Raw genomic sequence first — 18,268 nt, forward strand, 5'->3', positions numbered from 1 at the left:
ACCCTACTTGCTTCAGGGGGAATGTCCCTGTACTTACTGGAAGTCGCTCTGGACAAGAGCGTCTGCTAAATGACAAAAAATATCAGGTGTAAACATGAAATCCAAGTAGGTTGAAATAATTAGATTTAAAAAAATGCTTTGGTAACACTTCAATTTGCTGTAGAAAAACACTTCACTGAAAGAGCTATCAGGAGTGAAATCATATGTAGACGAGTACTTTACTATTTACAACTAGGGGGAGTCTTATGCTTAGCATCTATCACATTTAAAAGAAAGAGAGGAAATGAATTAAAGAAAGAGAGCTGGCTCTGTCAGACAATTATTTATAAACCTCTTTCCTTGTCTGGACAGGGAAGTAAGCCAGGTTTTGGAAGAACTTCTCCAGCTGTCCTTCCCTCTGAGGTGCAGGGGACAGAGAATTTAGGAAAGAAAACCTTCCAGAGAATCTCTTTTATTTCTACATTTAAAGTGGCTTTAGAATCCCTCAGTCAAGTCATCAGCATAGATAATACTGTAAATTCAAAGAGAGGCTCTCTTAATGTCTGCTGTCTGTGTGCATGCCAAGTCTAAGAACCAAGGACTGGAGTGGACAGCATTTGCCTGACAGTTCTGGGGCATGGTTGTGTTTAGACCTCAGTTGTGTCATCCTCCCTGAGACTGGAGGTCTGGCAAGGTGATGTTTATCATAACAAAGCACCCAGCCCTTTATTAACCGTGCAAGTTAAAGTTGACATTTGAAGGACACTTCAGCTAAGCGTAACTGCTGTTTGCTAAGAAAGCAACTGCTAACTACTTCTCTTTCCCTCTCTCTCCCTGTCATTTTTTCAACAGTTTGACAGTATATTGCAGTCTCTACTGGGTCTGTTGAGAATAATATAGACTAGTCTGCTATAGTAGTTTCTTCAACAGCTAGCTCCTCTGACAGTCTGCATTAGCAGTCAACACAGACACAGTCATTGGAACAGTTTCTACCATCAAGACAGATACTTGGAGACCAGTTCATACAGAGCTGTCTGCTGTATTGCCTCTGATTCATTAGCACGTTGATGAATGTTCTTTAAAACACAGCCGGTTTTATACAGATGAACATCCCTGTCTGCTCTCAGCATATTGGGGATGTGGGAAAATGGATGCATCCCCACAGTGCCACGCCACAGACCAAAAGGGAGTTTGTTTTCCACAGAGATCAAGTTAACCAGACACGCATACAAATACACTGATAAATATGATATGGTAGGCCTCATCATGCAGCATTTACACACTTGTATGATGTTAGTAAATGTTCTAAAAGCTTTTTTTCCCCTATTCCTAAAACAAACCAAATACTCACTGAGTCTATAAGTGGTATCAGGACGGGGTTGTTGAGGTCTGTTTCTGTGTCAGGGAAAATAAACGAGGAAGACTCAAGTGGGCCAAAAGGTCCACAGTTTTTTTCCATGAAGTTTCCTTTTTTTCCATGTGAAGAACATAGAGGACACACAGTGAGAGCCCAGACTCTTTTCCAGCTACGTTCAGATCAGTCTCAACCTCCCCAGTGGAGAAGTGTGGATAATCAATGTGCAGTGGAATGGTCATGAGACACACATACAGCTTGTGGTTCAAATAATGAATATTCACAAGCATCCAAGTTGTGAATAGAAAGGCGAGGGTCTTTCAATAGGAATGCATGCCGTAACACCTTCCTCTGACAGGACAAGAGGCGTAGTATTGAGTCACATGGCCCTTATGCTGAATAAGGATTGACATACCAATGGAGGGGTTTTGTGATCATATTACTCATTTATTAAATATATAGGTGTTCCACATGTGATTCAACATTTTTAGCCTGTGTGTGTGTATGTGTGTGTGTGAGAGAGAGGGAGAGACAGAGAGTGAGAGAGACAGAGAGAGAGAGAGAGAGAGAGAGAGAGAGAGAGAGAGAGAGAGAGAGAGAGAGAGAGAGAGAGAGAGAGAGAGAGAGAGAGAGAGAGAGAGAGAGAGAGAGAGAGAGAGAGAGAGAGAGAGAGAGGTGACTATACGGAGGCACTGCATATTGCTTGAATAAAGTGCCAAGGCTTTTAATCACTGGACCCACGGAATGTGCTCTCCTGGATAGCGTCATCATAATGAGGTGAAGTCTGCAGACCATCTGGACTACTGTAGTATGACCTCATACAGTCTCTTAGGTGCAGCAGTAAAATATGAACTGGGAATATTATACCTCATGTGCCTGAAACGTTGCCAGCTTGGTCTTTACAGCATCACAATCTTCATGGTTATTATCCTTGCAGTATCCCAATTCAAAACACATGGACAGTAACTGCTCCTACCATTGGTTATGACCAAATAATGTTGACACTGACATTGGTCTGGTCCATTTCAGAAAGGGAAATAGCATGTCAAGAGCCATGTGGCTAAAAATACTGCCTGCTATTAACAAAGAGAATACAGAAACTCACAGGAGAAATGCCTCATGACACAAATGCCAATAAGGATACTGGCTCTGTGGTGGTGACAAGCTTTAGCTGAAGTCATCAACCTTTTAAAAGCTAACAAAATCCCTCTCAGGGTTTCCAACAATTACCCTAGGTAAGACCAGCGATCAATCATGGAGCACATCGTAAATCATTCAAACAGAGACCAAACAGCAGACCATATAATTCAGTGAAGTGGCTGGAATGTTTCCAGACCATAATGTACATTTGTTAGGTACCACCATACACAGCAGAGGTCATGTGAGAGTGCAACTGGAGCCCAAAATGGCCTCCCCCCCAAATCCTCCAGCTGCCCCCAGAGCCTCATCACGCTGGGCCAAATATTTCCCCTCGGCAAAACAACAATGATCTGGCATGCCTCCTAATTTTAAATGTGTCGCGCAGAGCAACCAGTATAAATAGGCCTTTAAAATAAGAGCCTGTGTGCTTGGACATTCTCTAGACACTGGCTGGGTGTTAGCCACAGACACCTGTGCCCATAACTCTCCCCCTCACATTGTTTGAGGCCACAGCTATGCCACCCTGCAGGCCGCAGCTCTCTGGCTCACCCAGCAAGGAGGGCAAGCTCTACCTCAGATATTACGGTTGCACTGCATGCTGCAATCCAGCACAGATCCCAAGGCTTGTCTTGAGAATGTACAGTTTACCATCATCTGATTGTGGAAAATAGACATGTCCTCTGATCTGGTCCCTTCAGCCCGAGTGTGAACTCAGCTTGTTGTAAAAGTACTAAAATGTCTTACCTGCTCCATCATTGGTCATCTTACTGGACATCTACAAGAGAGAAAAACAAAGAACTATCACAAGGTGATGGAGACATATGAGAGAGAAAAAGGGAAGTCAGATGCAGGACTAAAGGATACAGGGCTGAAAGGTTTAAGGTACAACATACCTACTGTAGGACCTGTAATACACGGTCAGTTTGACATCTTACCCCTCAGTCAAAATCTACTGTTTGAGGCCTGTATCATGGTCATTGTCTAAAATCTCTCTCTTTCACCCATCTCTTTCCCTCTCTGACTCTCTTCTCCTGAGCACAGATTTAGACTCTGGTTTGTTTGTTTTGTCTCCACATTTTCGACATCCAACAGCCCAGCAAGTATATTTCCCAACCCTACAAACCTCTCAGACTAGACATTTGCTATGGTTAGGAGATTCCAAAGTGGGTTTGCAGGTTTAATCCTAATACATCTTCCAAATGTCCTTGAAAAGTAAAGTGGGTTTGCTGGTTCAATCCCAATACAACTTCCAAATCTCCTTGAAAAGTAAATAAATCAACCAACACTTTTTTGAACAGTGCCTAATCTTCTCACTATAAAACGAATAAATGCTACAGCTATGTTTTTCTTGCTTTATTGAGGTCATGAAAACTGGTGGCTGTTCCACAGTGTTGTCGTGGCAGAAGGAATTATCTATCAGTACCAGGGACCCCTTGGCTTGAGTGATATTATAGAGGTATCACTTTGCGACTATGCTGTAGGGCCTTTAAAAACGATTTATGTTGTCACGAATTTCCGTGCCTGTTGACTGTGAGATCTAGCATAGCAGGGTAGAATTTCATAACATTCGGCACATGTTAGGTCATAGACTTTCACTGCAGGGTTAGTAATGTAGACATTGTACATTGTCATCTCAACAAATATTACAAGTCTCATAATCTCATATTGCTACCTTTTGCTTAGCGAAATGGGGCAATATATGAGTGGCATGGTGTGTTAATATGACTAGACCTAATAACTCTGTCTCCACTGAGTAGAGTCTGACCCACATGCAAAAATAAACCTACAAAAATTTGTGGGCCAAGCTTGGCCACAGTAGAGAGTTTAGGGAGCCATTTTTGACACTGTTTCAAAGACATCAAACATCACTCTCCCTCAACTATTAACTAGTTGAGGGACTAGTTCATAAAAGCTGATTTTCTGACATGCCCCACTTTCAGCTCCCAGTTCTGTCCAGATCACTGGTCACGCTTCCATGCAAGAGAGCAACATCTCTGTCAGGTCTGTTGTCTGTGGGAGCCAAACCCTATCTACATGATCATGTTAATGTGAGGTGACAGGTCTGCAGCAGTGAGTGATAGCTGTCCTGCTCTCCTATCACAATGACATCCCACTCTGGATTGAACAGGCTGATGAGAGGACAGGTCCGAGTAGTTGACAGAACTGGTGAGACTATGTGTCTTGGATCAAAGCACATGTTGCGTGTGGTAAGATGTTTTACAAGGGTCACACTTTTAGATGCTATTGCATAATCCCCCAGCATGCATTTCACTAAGGTCTGAGGTGACCTCAAAAATATTTTATTATGTTTCTTTTGGCATCTGCGGCCAAATCAAATTTGTTCACAGTGGCGAAAAAACCTTCATGCATTTCCAATGTTCTATAGCCAGATCAAATTTCTGGTGCAGGCCAGCAGCATGATGGATGTGTCCCTACAAAGCAGATGAGGTTATGTGGTTGAGCTAGCAGGGGAGGTCTACTTCCTGTGGTTCTCTCTGCCTCAGTTGTGCTGTTCTCCCCAACCCAGAACTATGGTGCAATCTAATTTTCACCCGATTTAATTTGAGTGAGCATTTCAGTGACTTTTGTTCTTGGTTGCAAAAGAGAGTCTAAAACTTCCTCTTTCAGTCCCTGGGAAAGTTGCCTTACTTTTTCTTCTAGTTTTAACATGAGAGAGAAAAGTAGGAGCTCTGGGTGCTGGTTTTCAAAGTGACCCAAAAGCTGCGAGCACGGCCAGATGTGGTCTCAGGAGCCTCATCCATCTCCCTCCTTTATTCAACTTGCTCAGGAGGAAGAATCCTCTCTGTGTTTAGCTGCTCGTCAATGCAACCTAATGTATGGAAAATACATTCCATCACGAACAAGTTGCCTGCATTTTTGACCCTTTGTAGAAAAACATGCTGAGGGCTCATTGACATACAAAGTATGTACAGCACATCGCCCAAGTCACCTCCACCCAGGCACAGTGGTGAGAGGCAAGCTAGCTGGTTTGTGAAGTGTGAAGTGTGGAGGGCAGTGGAGGAATGCAGCGGAGGAGAGGAGAGGCTTAGGGTTAGTCATGTCCAGGCACACAGGACCCCAGCAGCATGGGAGCTCTACAGCATTCCAGCAGGCATGGATCTCTCACATTCAGCACAGGTGTAGGTAGCATGTTGAGAACATAGCCCTCAGCTATGAGTTTCAGTAACAGCCTTATTACTTATTTATCAGATAAATATGATGTGTTGGATACAATAGCATCATGTATCAATGACTTTACATGCGTACTCAGTGTTTGATGACTTTTCACAATACATTTTTGATATCAATTCTATCAAGAATCCAAATTATATTCCTATTCTTACATAAGATATACCCCCTGGACTACAGAGGAGTTTCTTATTGATTCTAGGCAGAACGCCAGGCTTTTTCTATTGGGCTGAAATATGGTGACAGTTTATTGCATCGCTTTTTACAGCAGGACGTCTAGGTGTTCAGAAACATCACACTCTTCTGCCTGGGGGATGGAAGATTCTCTGTGCCAACATGACAAGCTCTATCATACTGTACCAGTCCCCACATTTAATCTATTATTAAAGAAAAAAGACCAGAGGGTCTCTGAACCTGTGAAGATTATTGAACAGTCTGGAATATTCTTTGTCTGGACATTTAATCTATTTACATATAATCTCTATTATGTGACATACAGGGAGGTGAATATAACACGTGCTTTTCAGACCACACAGAAACAGAGGGGTCAAAAGGTACCAGTTTTGCTTCCCCAAAAAAGCTGCCCTCCTGCTCAAGTCATAGTTGACTAGCCAATCATACGACAGACAGCATTAGGTCACATCTTCAATTCTCCGGCCCCTTGACAGCAGCTCAGACCATCATCACATTCCTACCCCTCGCTGCAAGAAGTTTCGCACAGCGTTTATGTAAGAGCCAGAGCAGATGCTGGCAGAGCCCAAGACAAAGAGAGCTGACTCTGACCCAAGCACTTTCTCCTCACCGCTTCAAAGCTTCCTCTTATCCACACCACACCTCGCTAGACTGACCCCCGTCGGCATGTTGGCACTTTTCTAGGAGAACTTCGACCACTGCACTAACTTCAGCTTAACCTTTCCAGCCACAGAACAAATCCCCCCTCATGAGCCCTGCTTGGGCTGTAATCTCCCCCTGTCTGGCTGAGCTGCTTATCCTTTCCTTTTCCCTCAACAACTGCACCTGGAGTGCACAAAGTACCCACCAAGTTTAATAGAATTATCCTCCTGTCTGCTCTGATCCTGCCAAGAGCTGTTAGCATGGGTTTGTCACATCAATTAGAAAACATGCCTGGCACCCCATAGCTGCAAACAACAGACAGAAAACAGGTCAAACAGACTAAAGGCCTAGTTCACCGTTTAGGTAGCAGTAGCTCTCCCATTAATTACCATGTAAAACCCAGACATACAAAACCCAGGCTTAGGCTTTCACCTGAGCCCAAATACAAAATGTCTCGCCTGTCCATTCCTAGTGAGATTTATTCATTTAGTTCATCTGAGCTTCAGAATCTTTGTTGGAGAATGTTGGCGCCAACTCTAATATAAACCTCAAATATTTACCAAGGTACTAGCAAGAAGGATATGCCTACTGCACAGCTAGTGATACATCACCGACCTACACAGTCACTGGGTGCTTAGCTTTTCACTTTTCACACATAATGAATACACTTAGCATGTGTGTTGATCGGAGATTTAAATATGAAGTATTTAACATTAAATACCTAATTTCAAACATATTGATGTTCTCTTAATTATTAAGTAGATTTTAATATATTGTAGATACAAATATAATATATTGTATACAAACAGAAACTTTAATAAATAAATTAGGGGTTTAAGAAAAATGTCTGTAAATGGTCCTCATCCTTCAGCTGGTATTTCCTTTTAACTTGAAACATCTGTAACATCAAAGAATTACTGGGGAGAAAATTCAAATGACTTTCAGTGGCACAGAAGACAAGTGTATAGCTGGCCAAGGCAGTCATCCAAACCCACAAGCCCCAAGCAAAAGATGTTCCCTCAGAAATGAGTCCTTACTCCAACAAACCAAAGGTTTTCCCAGCATGAGGACAGTGGTCTGGGAAAGCTAGACTGCTGCACAGACCCTGGTTCTGAGTTTCACGAGGACCCAGACAGAGTAAAACAGTTATGGGTGAGCTTGGAAACACATAAGAGTCTAAGAGGAGCTTACCGCTGTCTTCTTGGTATTTGCTCTCAGTCCGATGGATGTGTTACAAGGAGCGGAGGACCTGCCTTGGCTCAGGCATTCTGCTCCGACGGCTCTATACAGGATATTGTTGTCGGTAGGAGACTGGTTTACGGCACTCCTCGAAGCAGCCGGGCACTAAAACAGCAGAACAACAATCAACACCGTCTCTCTCTCATTCTGCAGGGGAGAGGAATTTGGAGGGAAGATGTGTGGTGGCTAGAGTAAAACCAGAGGATGGGGTCAAACTCTAACTTTCGATTCTGTGAGACCAGAAAGCCTGTACCGCATGTGTGTATTCGTCCTTTGAAAAGACGAAGAGTGTGACCTTGTCTAACATGGCAGTATAGTCGTTTCGTCTCCTCTGATCGTTTGTCATTAGTTAAAGCAGTTCTACTGAATGCCTTGAATAGCTGGGCCAATGGCTGGAGGCTAACCATTCCTAATGGACTAAATCATACCAACAGCCACTTCCACACAACATTCTAAGTGTCCCGATACACACACAGACTCTCTCCCACATGTGAACCCAAAAAGGACAGTTTTGTTCCCTACGGCTGTGGTGGGGTATTTCATAATACATTCACCATGACTGGAGTCTTGTAGGAACAGAATGGGATCCCAGTAGTAAGAGCCCGAACACAATGACTGTCTGTCTCTGCCACGCGATCCCACCCAGACTGCAGCTCCAACTACAGCATCACATGGAGTCTCACGTCATAAAATGGACGCCGTGTGTCTCCGTTGTCAGACTAGCAGACTCAAAGACACAGACTCAAACACAGAGTCCATAGTTCACAGACAGTCATCACTCTCTTATAACTTCTCTCACCGCTACTCGTCTGGCTAAAAACCTTCACAAACCCTAGCTTTGTGGTCTTATTGTGCCTTTTCTGGTTAAATCCAGGTGCTTAGTTGAGTGTGTGTGTCTGTACTGTATAGCACACTGTGGGCCTAACTGACTTACAATCCTGCAACACCTGTTGCATGAGTGATCCAATAATCCATCCAGATTTTTGTTCACAAGCATAGCTAATTGATTACAGAGAGACAAAAGGCAAAATATCTGCTTTGAAATGGGAGTCAAACCATATGCATCAATAATGAGTACATAATAATATTTGTTCTTCTAAAACAGGCTGTTTCTCTTTCAGTTTATACATGGCATATATCGCAATTTCTGTATTCAGAATGCATCCAATAATAATAACCCATCAGCCATTGCTCCCGTATGTGAGAGATGATGCCTGCGTTCCTCACCTGCAGCTTGCGGGCGGTGCCGGGCGTGCCCGAGGGGGAGGGGCTAGTGCTTAGGGCATCCTCTATGTCCAGGTGGAGCTGGTCCAGTTTGCTCATCAGCTGTTTCACACACTCAGACCAGGGGGACTGGACAGCTGGACACTCCTGTAGAGGAAAGTCAGGTGTTTTACTACTGCATAGAAGGATAATAAGTTGTTTAGGTTTTACTGTACAGAAATGGTCTGTGTCAATATGTCTGGAGCACTGAGCATTCAAAGGTTTCGACTGTCAGACTGATTATAGTTTAATCTTTAGAGTTGGTCAACCAAAGCAGTGAAGTGCGTTACAAATAGCGGACACCAAAACAGCTCTGCGGCCACAGACGGAAATGTGATAGCTTCACCTGCTGCCCGTGGTGCCATAGAAACACAAAAGGAGGGGACTCCAGGCATGTGTGCCATGCACAGCACGTTGGTACTCCCTGCCCCCCAGTCTGCTCAGGAGATAAATAGAGCATCCACACAGACGTGAGCTGTGTTTAAGGATCTGAACATTCACCTCATAAATTAGCAGGAAGCGTCTCAGTCACCAAGACATAAATTATGTCATGGTTGGTCGCCCCATTATCGGAGGAGTGTGTTGGGAAGGAAGAACTATAATAGTGGTGTTTATGTGTGAGTTTGTGAGTGTGTATGTGTGTTTATGTACATGGACTTACATAGACGTACAGAAATGATATCAACAAGGCCTTTCATCCATTTCCCAGAATTAACTGGCATTCGTTTCTAAATGTGACTGTTGAAACCCCCGGCCCCAAGCACTTGCTACTTTCCGCATCAAAGCTTACGCTTATTCAAACACAATCATCCTATTGAAGGACATCATCTCTATTAGTGGACCTATTGTGCTGATAGGTGAGCCGCTGAGAATAATCCTGGTCACTATAGGCAGGCTAGAGCCCTATATGGTAACTGGTGTAATGTTTATACCTTGAGGCAGTTAAGTCATAAGCAAGAAGTGTATCTATAGAAGCAGACCAGATGGCCCCTCCCTCCATCACCAATGCAGGGTCAGCTGACTGACCCCCACGTCAGGGGAAAGCCACTCTCTCCTCAATCCCAGAGGAATGACCTAAATCTGAGCTAGCCCCTTCTGACCTTTCATGGGGTCTGAAGGCTGGGGGTGGTCTGGGGTCACAGAGAGAGGAGAAAGCCGCTTCCAAGCTCTCCTACGCCTCCTGGCACTGACTGGACCACAGGGCCTCCTGGTTAGGACATCAGGATACATGTGTTTATGCCGCACAGTCTGCAAGGGTCTGGTTAAGACATTTTAAGAGAAACTTTGAATCAAGTTGCTGAAAAGATTACTTCTTTTACGAGCATTTATATTTGCCAGCAACTTGTTTACAAGCTGTATACATATGTATTTATTTCAAGGTGTCCGAATAATCCCCTCATCCCCAGGCAAAACCCAGACTGATACCCTGTGTATTTCAAGGCAGGAACTACAACTGTATACCAAAACAAAATCAGAATAGCTTTTTTCTCTAGTGACATCCACACAAAGTGTGAGTTTGGAATGTGGACACTAAACGGAATGAGCCAAATTCCATAGAAGGCTTGAAGCAAAGAAAGACAGTAGCTTGGATTCATCTCATCCTTGCTCTGGCCCCATCGACTGTGAGAAACCCTCACACCATGGCAACAAGGTTGGTATGAGTCAATCCTCTAGATAAACGCATTAATGTTATCTTCTAGGGAAACAAAATGTGGGAGGACTGTAACTTTATCAGTGCAAATTGGACACATTGTAAACCACAACACTTCCTCTTTGACATGGAAATGAGCAGTGAAGTGGCTCTGGGCTCAGTGCCTAGACCATGCCACCCACAGAGTGCCAGAGATCACCATGGAAGGATGGGCGATCATCTGCAGTCTGTCATGTGAAAGGGCATTGGCTACCTGGCTACACTATGGAATAGGTCAGCACTGTTAGCCTGTCTTAAACAACAAAAACACCCTCCGACTACAAACATGTAGGGTGGACTGAAGTTATCAAGATCAGCAGAGAACGATGCAGCTTTCTTGGAAAAAAGCAAACATACCAAACACAGAGATCTGAGAGGAGGGGGTGGAAGCCTGAAGGCACAACTGTAACGATGGTGCCCCCATATGGTCACTTTCAGGAGCTACACTGAGTGCTCCTCGATGCCAGCGCACAAATTATTCTTAGAAGTGGTATTCTCTTAAAATATTAACTTGGGGGGGGAAGAGGAAGATTTATACCAGATCATTTTGATGGACAATAATAGACTGGGAGCAATGACAATGACCATCAATTGTTCAATAGTCAACTCATATCTCCTCTCTTCAATTTAAACCATGATATCTGCTATCCTACTGGCACCTTGACAATAAAATCCTGAATCGCTGTAATCCTTGGCATTGGGACAGCAAGTCAGCTTCACAGTGGCTCAGTGTGCATCTAACACCCCCTTGTGTTAGATGCACACTGCCATTGTGTGTATCTAACTCTGGCATCTCACCCAGATGGGTTGCCTCACTGTCCTATAGTGCTTTTGAAACTTCTCTGTTCCCTTTTGAAAGTTCCCTGAATTCCCTGCGTTTTTCCACCCTCTTCTCAAACAACTTATGAAAAACATTGTGCCATGGTTCCAGTGAAGACTATCAAGAGAGTTGGAGTCTCCCCTACCTGCCCTCTCTTTACTGTATGTTGTTATCTCTCTCAGCTTAAATGTAATGACAAATATGTCCACTCGTCATGTTCCCTTTCATTGCAACAGATGACATAGCTGACACATGTAAACACATTCATAAAAGTCCAGAAGACATTTTAAGAGGGCTATAAAACTAAGTTTGAGGTCATGTGATGGTTACTAGCAAGGTCACAAGAAAGATTTCAAGTTACAACTGTTCTGGTACTCCTAAAGGCCTGCTATTAGAAGGGACAGAAAGCAGTCAGTCTGCATTCCGATGAGGGCTGTGTTTAACTGATGGAAATATGCTGGATCAATTCACTCCTTCACAATCACACCAAATACACAACCTCTCAAAACACAGCAAGCCTGTAGATAACGGGCAAATACCATGCATTTTCCCCAAAATGTCTTTAGCTTATTCTAATGTAAACCAATACTGTGGCAATGCTCAGCCTCGAAAATCCAAGACATCTGGCCAGCAGACAGGAAATGCCAGAGGGCCACAACACTGATACTCCTGTTTAAAAAAAGTCTGAATCACTTATATGAAACATATGAAATGTATATAGCACTCAGCCTTGCCATTAGCTAAAGTACAAACATAGCTGGGCTTAATATCATTTACAATAGTTGAACAATGTGGTTTAAGTCGTTGGTGTGGGGAAAGTGTCTGAGTCTGTCGTGAAGGGGTGAATACAGTACCTCTGAGCTGGTCTCCTGCTCAGCATTGTATCCAAGGAACAGGCAGCCGGCAGTGGGCTCTGCCACGGGGCTGCTGGGTAGGGTCCTCCTCAGCCCACCTGGACCTAAGTGACTGACCAGGTCCTCCCTGCTCCCAGGCAGCTTGGTGATCTCATTGTCGTCCTCAGAGAAAGACTCCCTGCTGTCTGAGCTGTCGTTATTGACCACGCTCTGGTCCGAACTGGAGAGGCAGGTGTGATCTGAAAAGGTGATGGAACCGGGCTTGTGTTTGATAATGCGAGGCATCTCCCAGAATCTCTCACAGGTAGACAGGGGGAGAGAGAGAGGTCGGGGGTGGTCTTCACAGGTAGACAAGTGGAGAGAGAGAGGTAGGGGGTGGTCTTCACAGAGACCCAGCAAGTGAGGCATGGAGCAAGGATCTTCACTGTGAACCAGAACGTTCTGCACATGACCATTCAGGAAAGGTCCTTCTGGCAACAACTCAGTTGGGTTCGATGGGCCTGTTTTCACAGAAGGAACAGAACATAGATGTAGATCCTCCACCTGACCAGAGTGGTTGAGATTCAGGTCAGTCATCGCAGACGAGTTCACAGGAACACGGTCCTCAAAGACGGTATCCCTCTCCAGAAGAGAAGCAGGGACCGTGAGCTTATCACAATGGTGCTGAGTCGACTTTATAATCAGGTCACCGGGGAGCTGGAGGTCAACGAGAGACCTGGAGCTTCTGAATGCCTCCATGCCACACCTCAGAGAAGACGCCGGTACTATTAGGTCAACGTTGTTGTGATTGACACGTTCAGCGTTACTCTCCAGCCGGGGTGTGTCATGGTTTGGCTCCCTCGCCTCGCAGGTGAGGAACTCAAGTGGTAAAGCATCTTCTCTGCTCTCAGTTGAGCTGTCAGTCAGAAAGGATCCAGCAACTGCAGAACTCGTAGAGGAAGGCTTCTGCGACTGATTCCCCTCCAGAACTTCCATTCTTGCCATCTCCATGTTAGCGCCTCACAGTCTGTCACAAGTCACAGCATACATCCATAGGAGCATGTAAGGGTTCTCCATCTTCATTCAGGATCAATAACCCAGACACTAACCACAGATCAAACAGCAGATTATCAGAAAAAAATACAGAAGGCAGCATGAGCAGGACGCAAGAGACACTTCACCTATCAAGCTCAACAGAGATATTAAGCTATACTAAGACAATAACAAATTGGCACAGTTTAACTAACTATGTAACTGCTTATCCTCATCTCTATTCTTCCACTGCAACGCCAGCAGTATGACAAAGTGTCTGACTCCAGCCGAGCGCAGCAGCTCTGAGAGCGTGCGCTCCAGCGAGTAGTTAGCTGTGAAATTGAACATCTGGCTCTGGTCTCTCTGCTCAAGTCTGGATCTGTTTCAGGCACGATCCCAGTGACATCACCGCACCAAGGAATCTGCCTGCTCTTCCTCTCTGGAGGTGATTTATGACCAAGTCCACCGTTCTACAGAGCAGAAATAGGTTGCGGTCGACTATGGTTAACATCCCACTCGCCCCTTCATTAACAGTGAACTCTAAACATACATTGGGACTGACCTATTTGCCTGTGTCACACACAGAAAGACAGATGATCATCATTTTGTCCAAATACAAAGTTAGGCTTTACTCCAGCAGATGATTACAAATAAGCAGGTGATAATTGTACCAGAAGAATCTTTTGTCCTTCTTGTCCCTGAGCAGGAAACACAGGCCTGGAGGATTATATCTAGATTATACTACAGCCTCTCAGTGATCCTGTGAATAGCATGAAACAGCTATGGGACATCAGGGTGCCATGTACTGTAAACACATGCTGCTGTTCTGAGAAGCTGGTGCTACTCTTACCCTGAACCCTTTCACACACACACACACACACACACAAATACACACTCAAATACACACCCAAAGTCCCATATATTAGGAGAAATGACACACCTGGTCTGGCAGGAACACAAACTTGTTAGCCTTTCAGCATGACCTTCACAGTGGAGGTCAGAAGGTTGAAAAGGACATTACAGGGAAAAGATAAATCAACTTGAAAGATGCATTCCATTTGACAACCTGCAACATTTCACACACACACACACACACACACACACACACACACACACACACACACATACATCCACACACATACCAGAGGACCCCCCAGTTTCAGAAGAGTAACGCATGGGTTACGGCAGATGAAGGCATGAGATTAGACCTTCCTAGAAACCCCTCTTTGACAGCAACTGTGAATGAGGCCTCCTTCTTCTCATATGAATGCAGACCCCATTCAAATAGAGGAAGTCACAGTTCCACATGCAGAGCTGATGCTCTATATTCTTTAAAATCCTTGAAAAATGCTTTAAATTCAGATTTTGTACACACTACTGTGTGTGTAGAACAGATTCACCATGGACCATATATCTATTTCTCATCATTGTATTGACAACTTTGATAATAAAAGTTAACTTTAAAAATATATGCCTGATCAATTCTACTGATTCAAACTGACACAAAAATAATTGAATAGGTAGCTATCAGCCAACATTTACCCAGAGTAAAACATTTACCCAGTATAAACTGAACGTATGAAAAGAAGATAATCAAATGAAGATTTATACAACATACCTTTTAGATGGAGAAAGGTTGTCTGTTGTGTTGTCCAAACACTCATTCTACAATCATAGCACAATACCGTTGTGGAGAAAGGAGTGCTAGTTTAAACTCTATCAGAAACTAAATATCAAAAAGGAGATGCTCTAATCCAAAGCAACGTTCGTGAAACTGTTCTGAAGGACAAGTCTGTAATCTCAGTTCTTCCATACTGCCCAAAGGTTCTGTCGCTGGAGGCTCTGTTGTGCCTTGCAGTGAAGGGCTAAGACATTTAAAATATGCCTACAAGCACAGAGATTGTGTATGTGTGTGGGAGATGAAAAGGGGAGGAGAGAAGTGATATAGAGAATGAAAGAGAGAGACCGCGGGGGAGGGAGAGGTGTACAGAGTTGAAAGAGAAGAGGGGCAATAGGAAAATAAGAGAACAAGGCAGTGTGGGTCCTGTGGTGGTCTTATAACATCCTTACAGGGAATGTCTGTTCACACAGTATTAGAGGCATAACCAGTAACAACAAACAGGCTTAGAGCATTTACTACAAAATATCACTGTTCTCAATTACTATACAGTAAAGCAAGGCCACAAATATGCTATTTTGTAAAAAATACTGAGGCAAAAATACTGAGGCAAAAACTAGGTATGTACGAGGAATATTTTCTCTTTTAAAGTTCTGTTAACATAGATGAATAAAGAGAAACTATATACACTGTCGTTCTTCTACTTGTATTGTAATGATTGACAGGAGTCACTGACAGTGTCTCTGTGTGACACTGAACTATCAAAGGAAGAAAGTCTCCCCTTTGACTTAACAACTACAGTCAAACATTCTTGAGTAAATAGAAGTTTCCTCATGGCCCAGCATGAGATAAATATTCAGGGAGGTAGAGAGACAGAGAGATAGAAAGAGGGGGGCAGAGAGGGAAAGATAAAGAAGGAGAAGGAGGGAGGGAGAGAGAGAGAGAGGGATATGACTCCATGCCATGTGGGTTTTTAGTCAGGGTGAGTGAAAGTGAGGGATGAGTGTGAACAGTAAACAGCGTGACACGTGAGAGGGGTACGCCTGAGGGGCTGCCTGCTTATTGGCCAAGGGTCTGTTGTTTACGTTAATCTGGAGCTCCCTGATAGGGCAGCAGAAAAGGCAATGCCAGTTCACACTCTAAACACCCTGGACTTCACACCACACAGCACTGCATTCATTCATCCACTCTCCCCAGTGTGCCTGATCCCATAAAGTCATGACCACAAATCATTGCATGGACTCTGATTGACCTCCAGCCAGGGAGTGAGAAGGGGCAGATTATCCTCATTCACAAAATACTTAGAAATCCTCCCAGAGAAATCTTTCTGTCAACAATATAATCCTTTTTTAACAGCTGTTGAGCACTTCCCTTTACACTACGTACATTTCATGATACATTAAAACATGAATCTGTTATTGTTTAATAAGACCGACAGAACATCCATTCAACAACAATAGAATAATTCGGAAATGTATTTATATGTAGTCACTGTGCCAATACCCTCAGGTCTTCTGAGGTAAAGAGTGGGAGTGGGAACCCTTCATCTCACCACGGCTGGCTGTTCTCTCAAACCAACCTGGGAAAAACTTTCTGCCCTGTCGGAAACAGCCTTGTTTGTGTCAGTCCTGGGGAGACCTAGAGCAGACGTCTGAGGGTCCTGACCTGGAAAGGCCAGTGGGACTGACACCAGCCTATAGAAATACCCCATAACTAGCAAGAGGGTTCATCAAGTTGCATAATCTCTATACATAGCTCCTCAGCAAAGCAAGCAGGCAGTTCCCCAACCTTGTGAATAAAGGATGATCTAGGTAAATTGACAGATTGAGATTTATTCTTTATTTATTCTTTATGAGATTTATTCTTTAAAATAATGCCCAAAATATCAGATCTGGACGGTGAAGCAACAAGCTAGAAACAAGCTGTATTTGGTTAGAGTGACGGGGGGTATTGTTGATTTAATGGTGATATGAGCAGTTTCCTGAAACCAGAGACTGCTATGGCAGCTATGTGAAGTCAGAGAGTCTGAGCATTTTAAAAAGCTGCCAAAGACAACCGAATACATTCATGGTTGCTAGAATACCAGCCCCACAGCAAGGATGCTCAGCCAGTGAGAGAACAACATCAACATCAGTATCAAGCACGTTTAAATAGCTAAAAGCAGAATACCCCTTAAAACCAATCTCCGTACAGGGGGAAGTCTGGGGTTGAGATTGACAGAGGTCCTCACCCAATCACAGAAGAATTGCAATCCCCATGGCAACAAGGAGCCATTAACTCAATAGGTCAAATCTGTCTTTGGGCATTCATAATCAACTCCCCAGTCTACAGTCTGGGCTCTTGAGTGATCAACCTCTCTCTGTTCTGTGTTTATGTCCATCCTTCACTGTCCTCATACCACTGAGACCAGCGCTTTCATTTTGTAGTTTGTTTTGACCTATTACAAATACTTAGTATTTAAAACAGGAAAACTACTAATACAAGCTTCTGCAAGATACTCCCAGACAAAAATGGGCCCTTAAGCACACTCTTCTAGCTCTGGTGTGAGGAGTAACACAGTGTGCCCTGTCAGTTGACTGTTGCTCTTCATTATCAGTGCTATCAGTGAGGCTGTCAGGACAGACCTGTGAAATACCTGTGGTCTTCCTGCTTCACAGTGAGATAAAAGCAGCAGGGACTGTGAACAGCCCGCTGTGTGGTAGAACAAACATGCTATTGATAAATGTCTGAGAGAGAGAGACTTAAAAGACTACGTTTCTCGTTTACAAGGACATTCCCCCTGAGGCAAGTAGGGTGAAGTGCCTTGCCCAAGGACACAACATCATCTGGCACGGCCGGGAATTGAACTGGCAACCTTCTGATTACTAACCCGCTTCCCTAACCGGTCAGCCACCTGACTCCCTACGTTGGTCATGTGACATGACATGTTCAAGACAGAACGCAGGTCCTTTCCAGTGAAACTGAGTCATTACTCTCAAGCTATAAATTAATTCACCTGAACAACAAGTCCTGTCTTCACCTGCAGTAACATGCTCTGCCAACGCTTGTAATCAAATCAAAAATTCCTTCCGCTCTGAGACACAAAAGCCAAAGAGGAGGGCAGGGGGCACTATGCGGTGATGTGTGGGTAATTGACAGGTACTGTATGTAGGAACGCACACAGCCTGATGCATGCCCCACACCCCTCACCCTCATCTCCGCCTGAACAGGTCCAGCAGCAAACACGTTTCCAGGAACGTGATACAACACGCCACAGACGACAGGGTCATTTAGCACC

General features: G+C 44.1%; 1 protein-coding gene across 1 annotated transcript in view; it reads right to left on the reverse strand.

Moving 5' to 3' along the window:
• The window catches only part of stard13b (StAR related lipid transfer domain containing 13b), a 41,483-nt gene extending 27,981 nt beyond the window's left edge, over positions 1–13,502 (reverse strand). The window contains exons 1-4 of the mRNA XM_062472740.1: positions 12,363–13,502; positions 8,963–9,106; positions 7,688–7,840; positions 3,218–3,248 (exon numbers count right to left, since the gene is read on the reverse strand). Coding sequence (XP_062328724.1) covers positions 3,218–3,248; positions 7,688–7,840; positions 8,963–9,106; positions 12,363–13,352 — 1,318 coding nt within the window. The 5' untranslated portion in view covers positions 13,353–13,502. The remainder of the gene's footprint in view (positions 1–3,217; positions 3,249–7,687; positions 7,841–8,962; positions 9,107–12,362) is intronic.
• Positions 13,503–18,268: the final 4,766 nt, after the last annotated feature.

The sequence above is a fragment of the Osmerus eperlanus genome, chromosome 11, assembly GCF_963692335.1.
Source record: "Osmerus eperlanus chromosome 11, fOsmEpe2.1, whole genome shotgun sequence".
Taxonomy (NCBI): Eukaryota; Metazoa; Chordata; class Actinopteri; order Osmeriformes; family Osmeridae; genus Osmerus; species Osmerus eperlanus.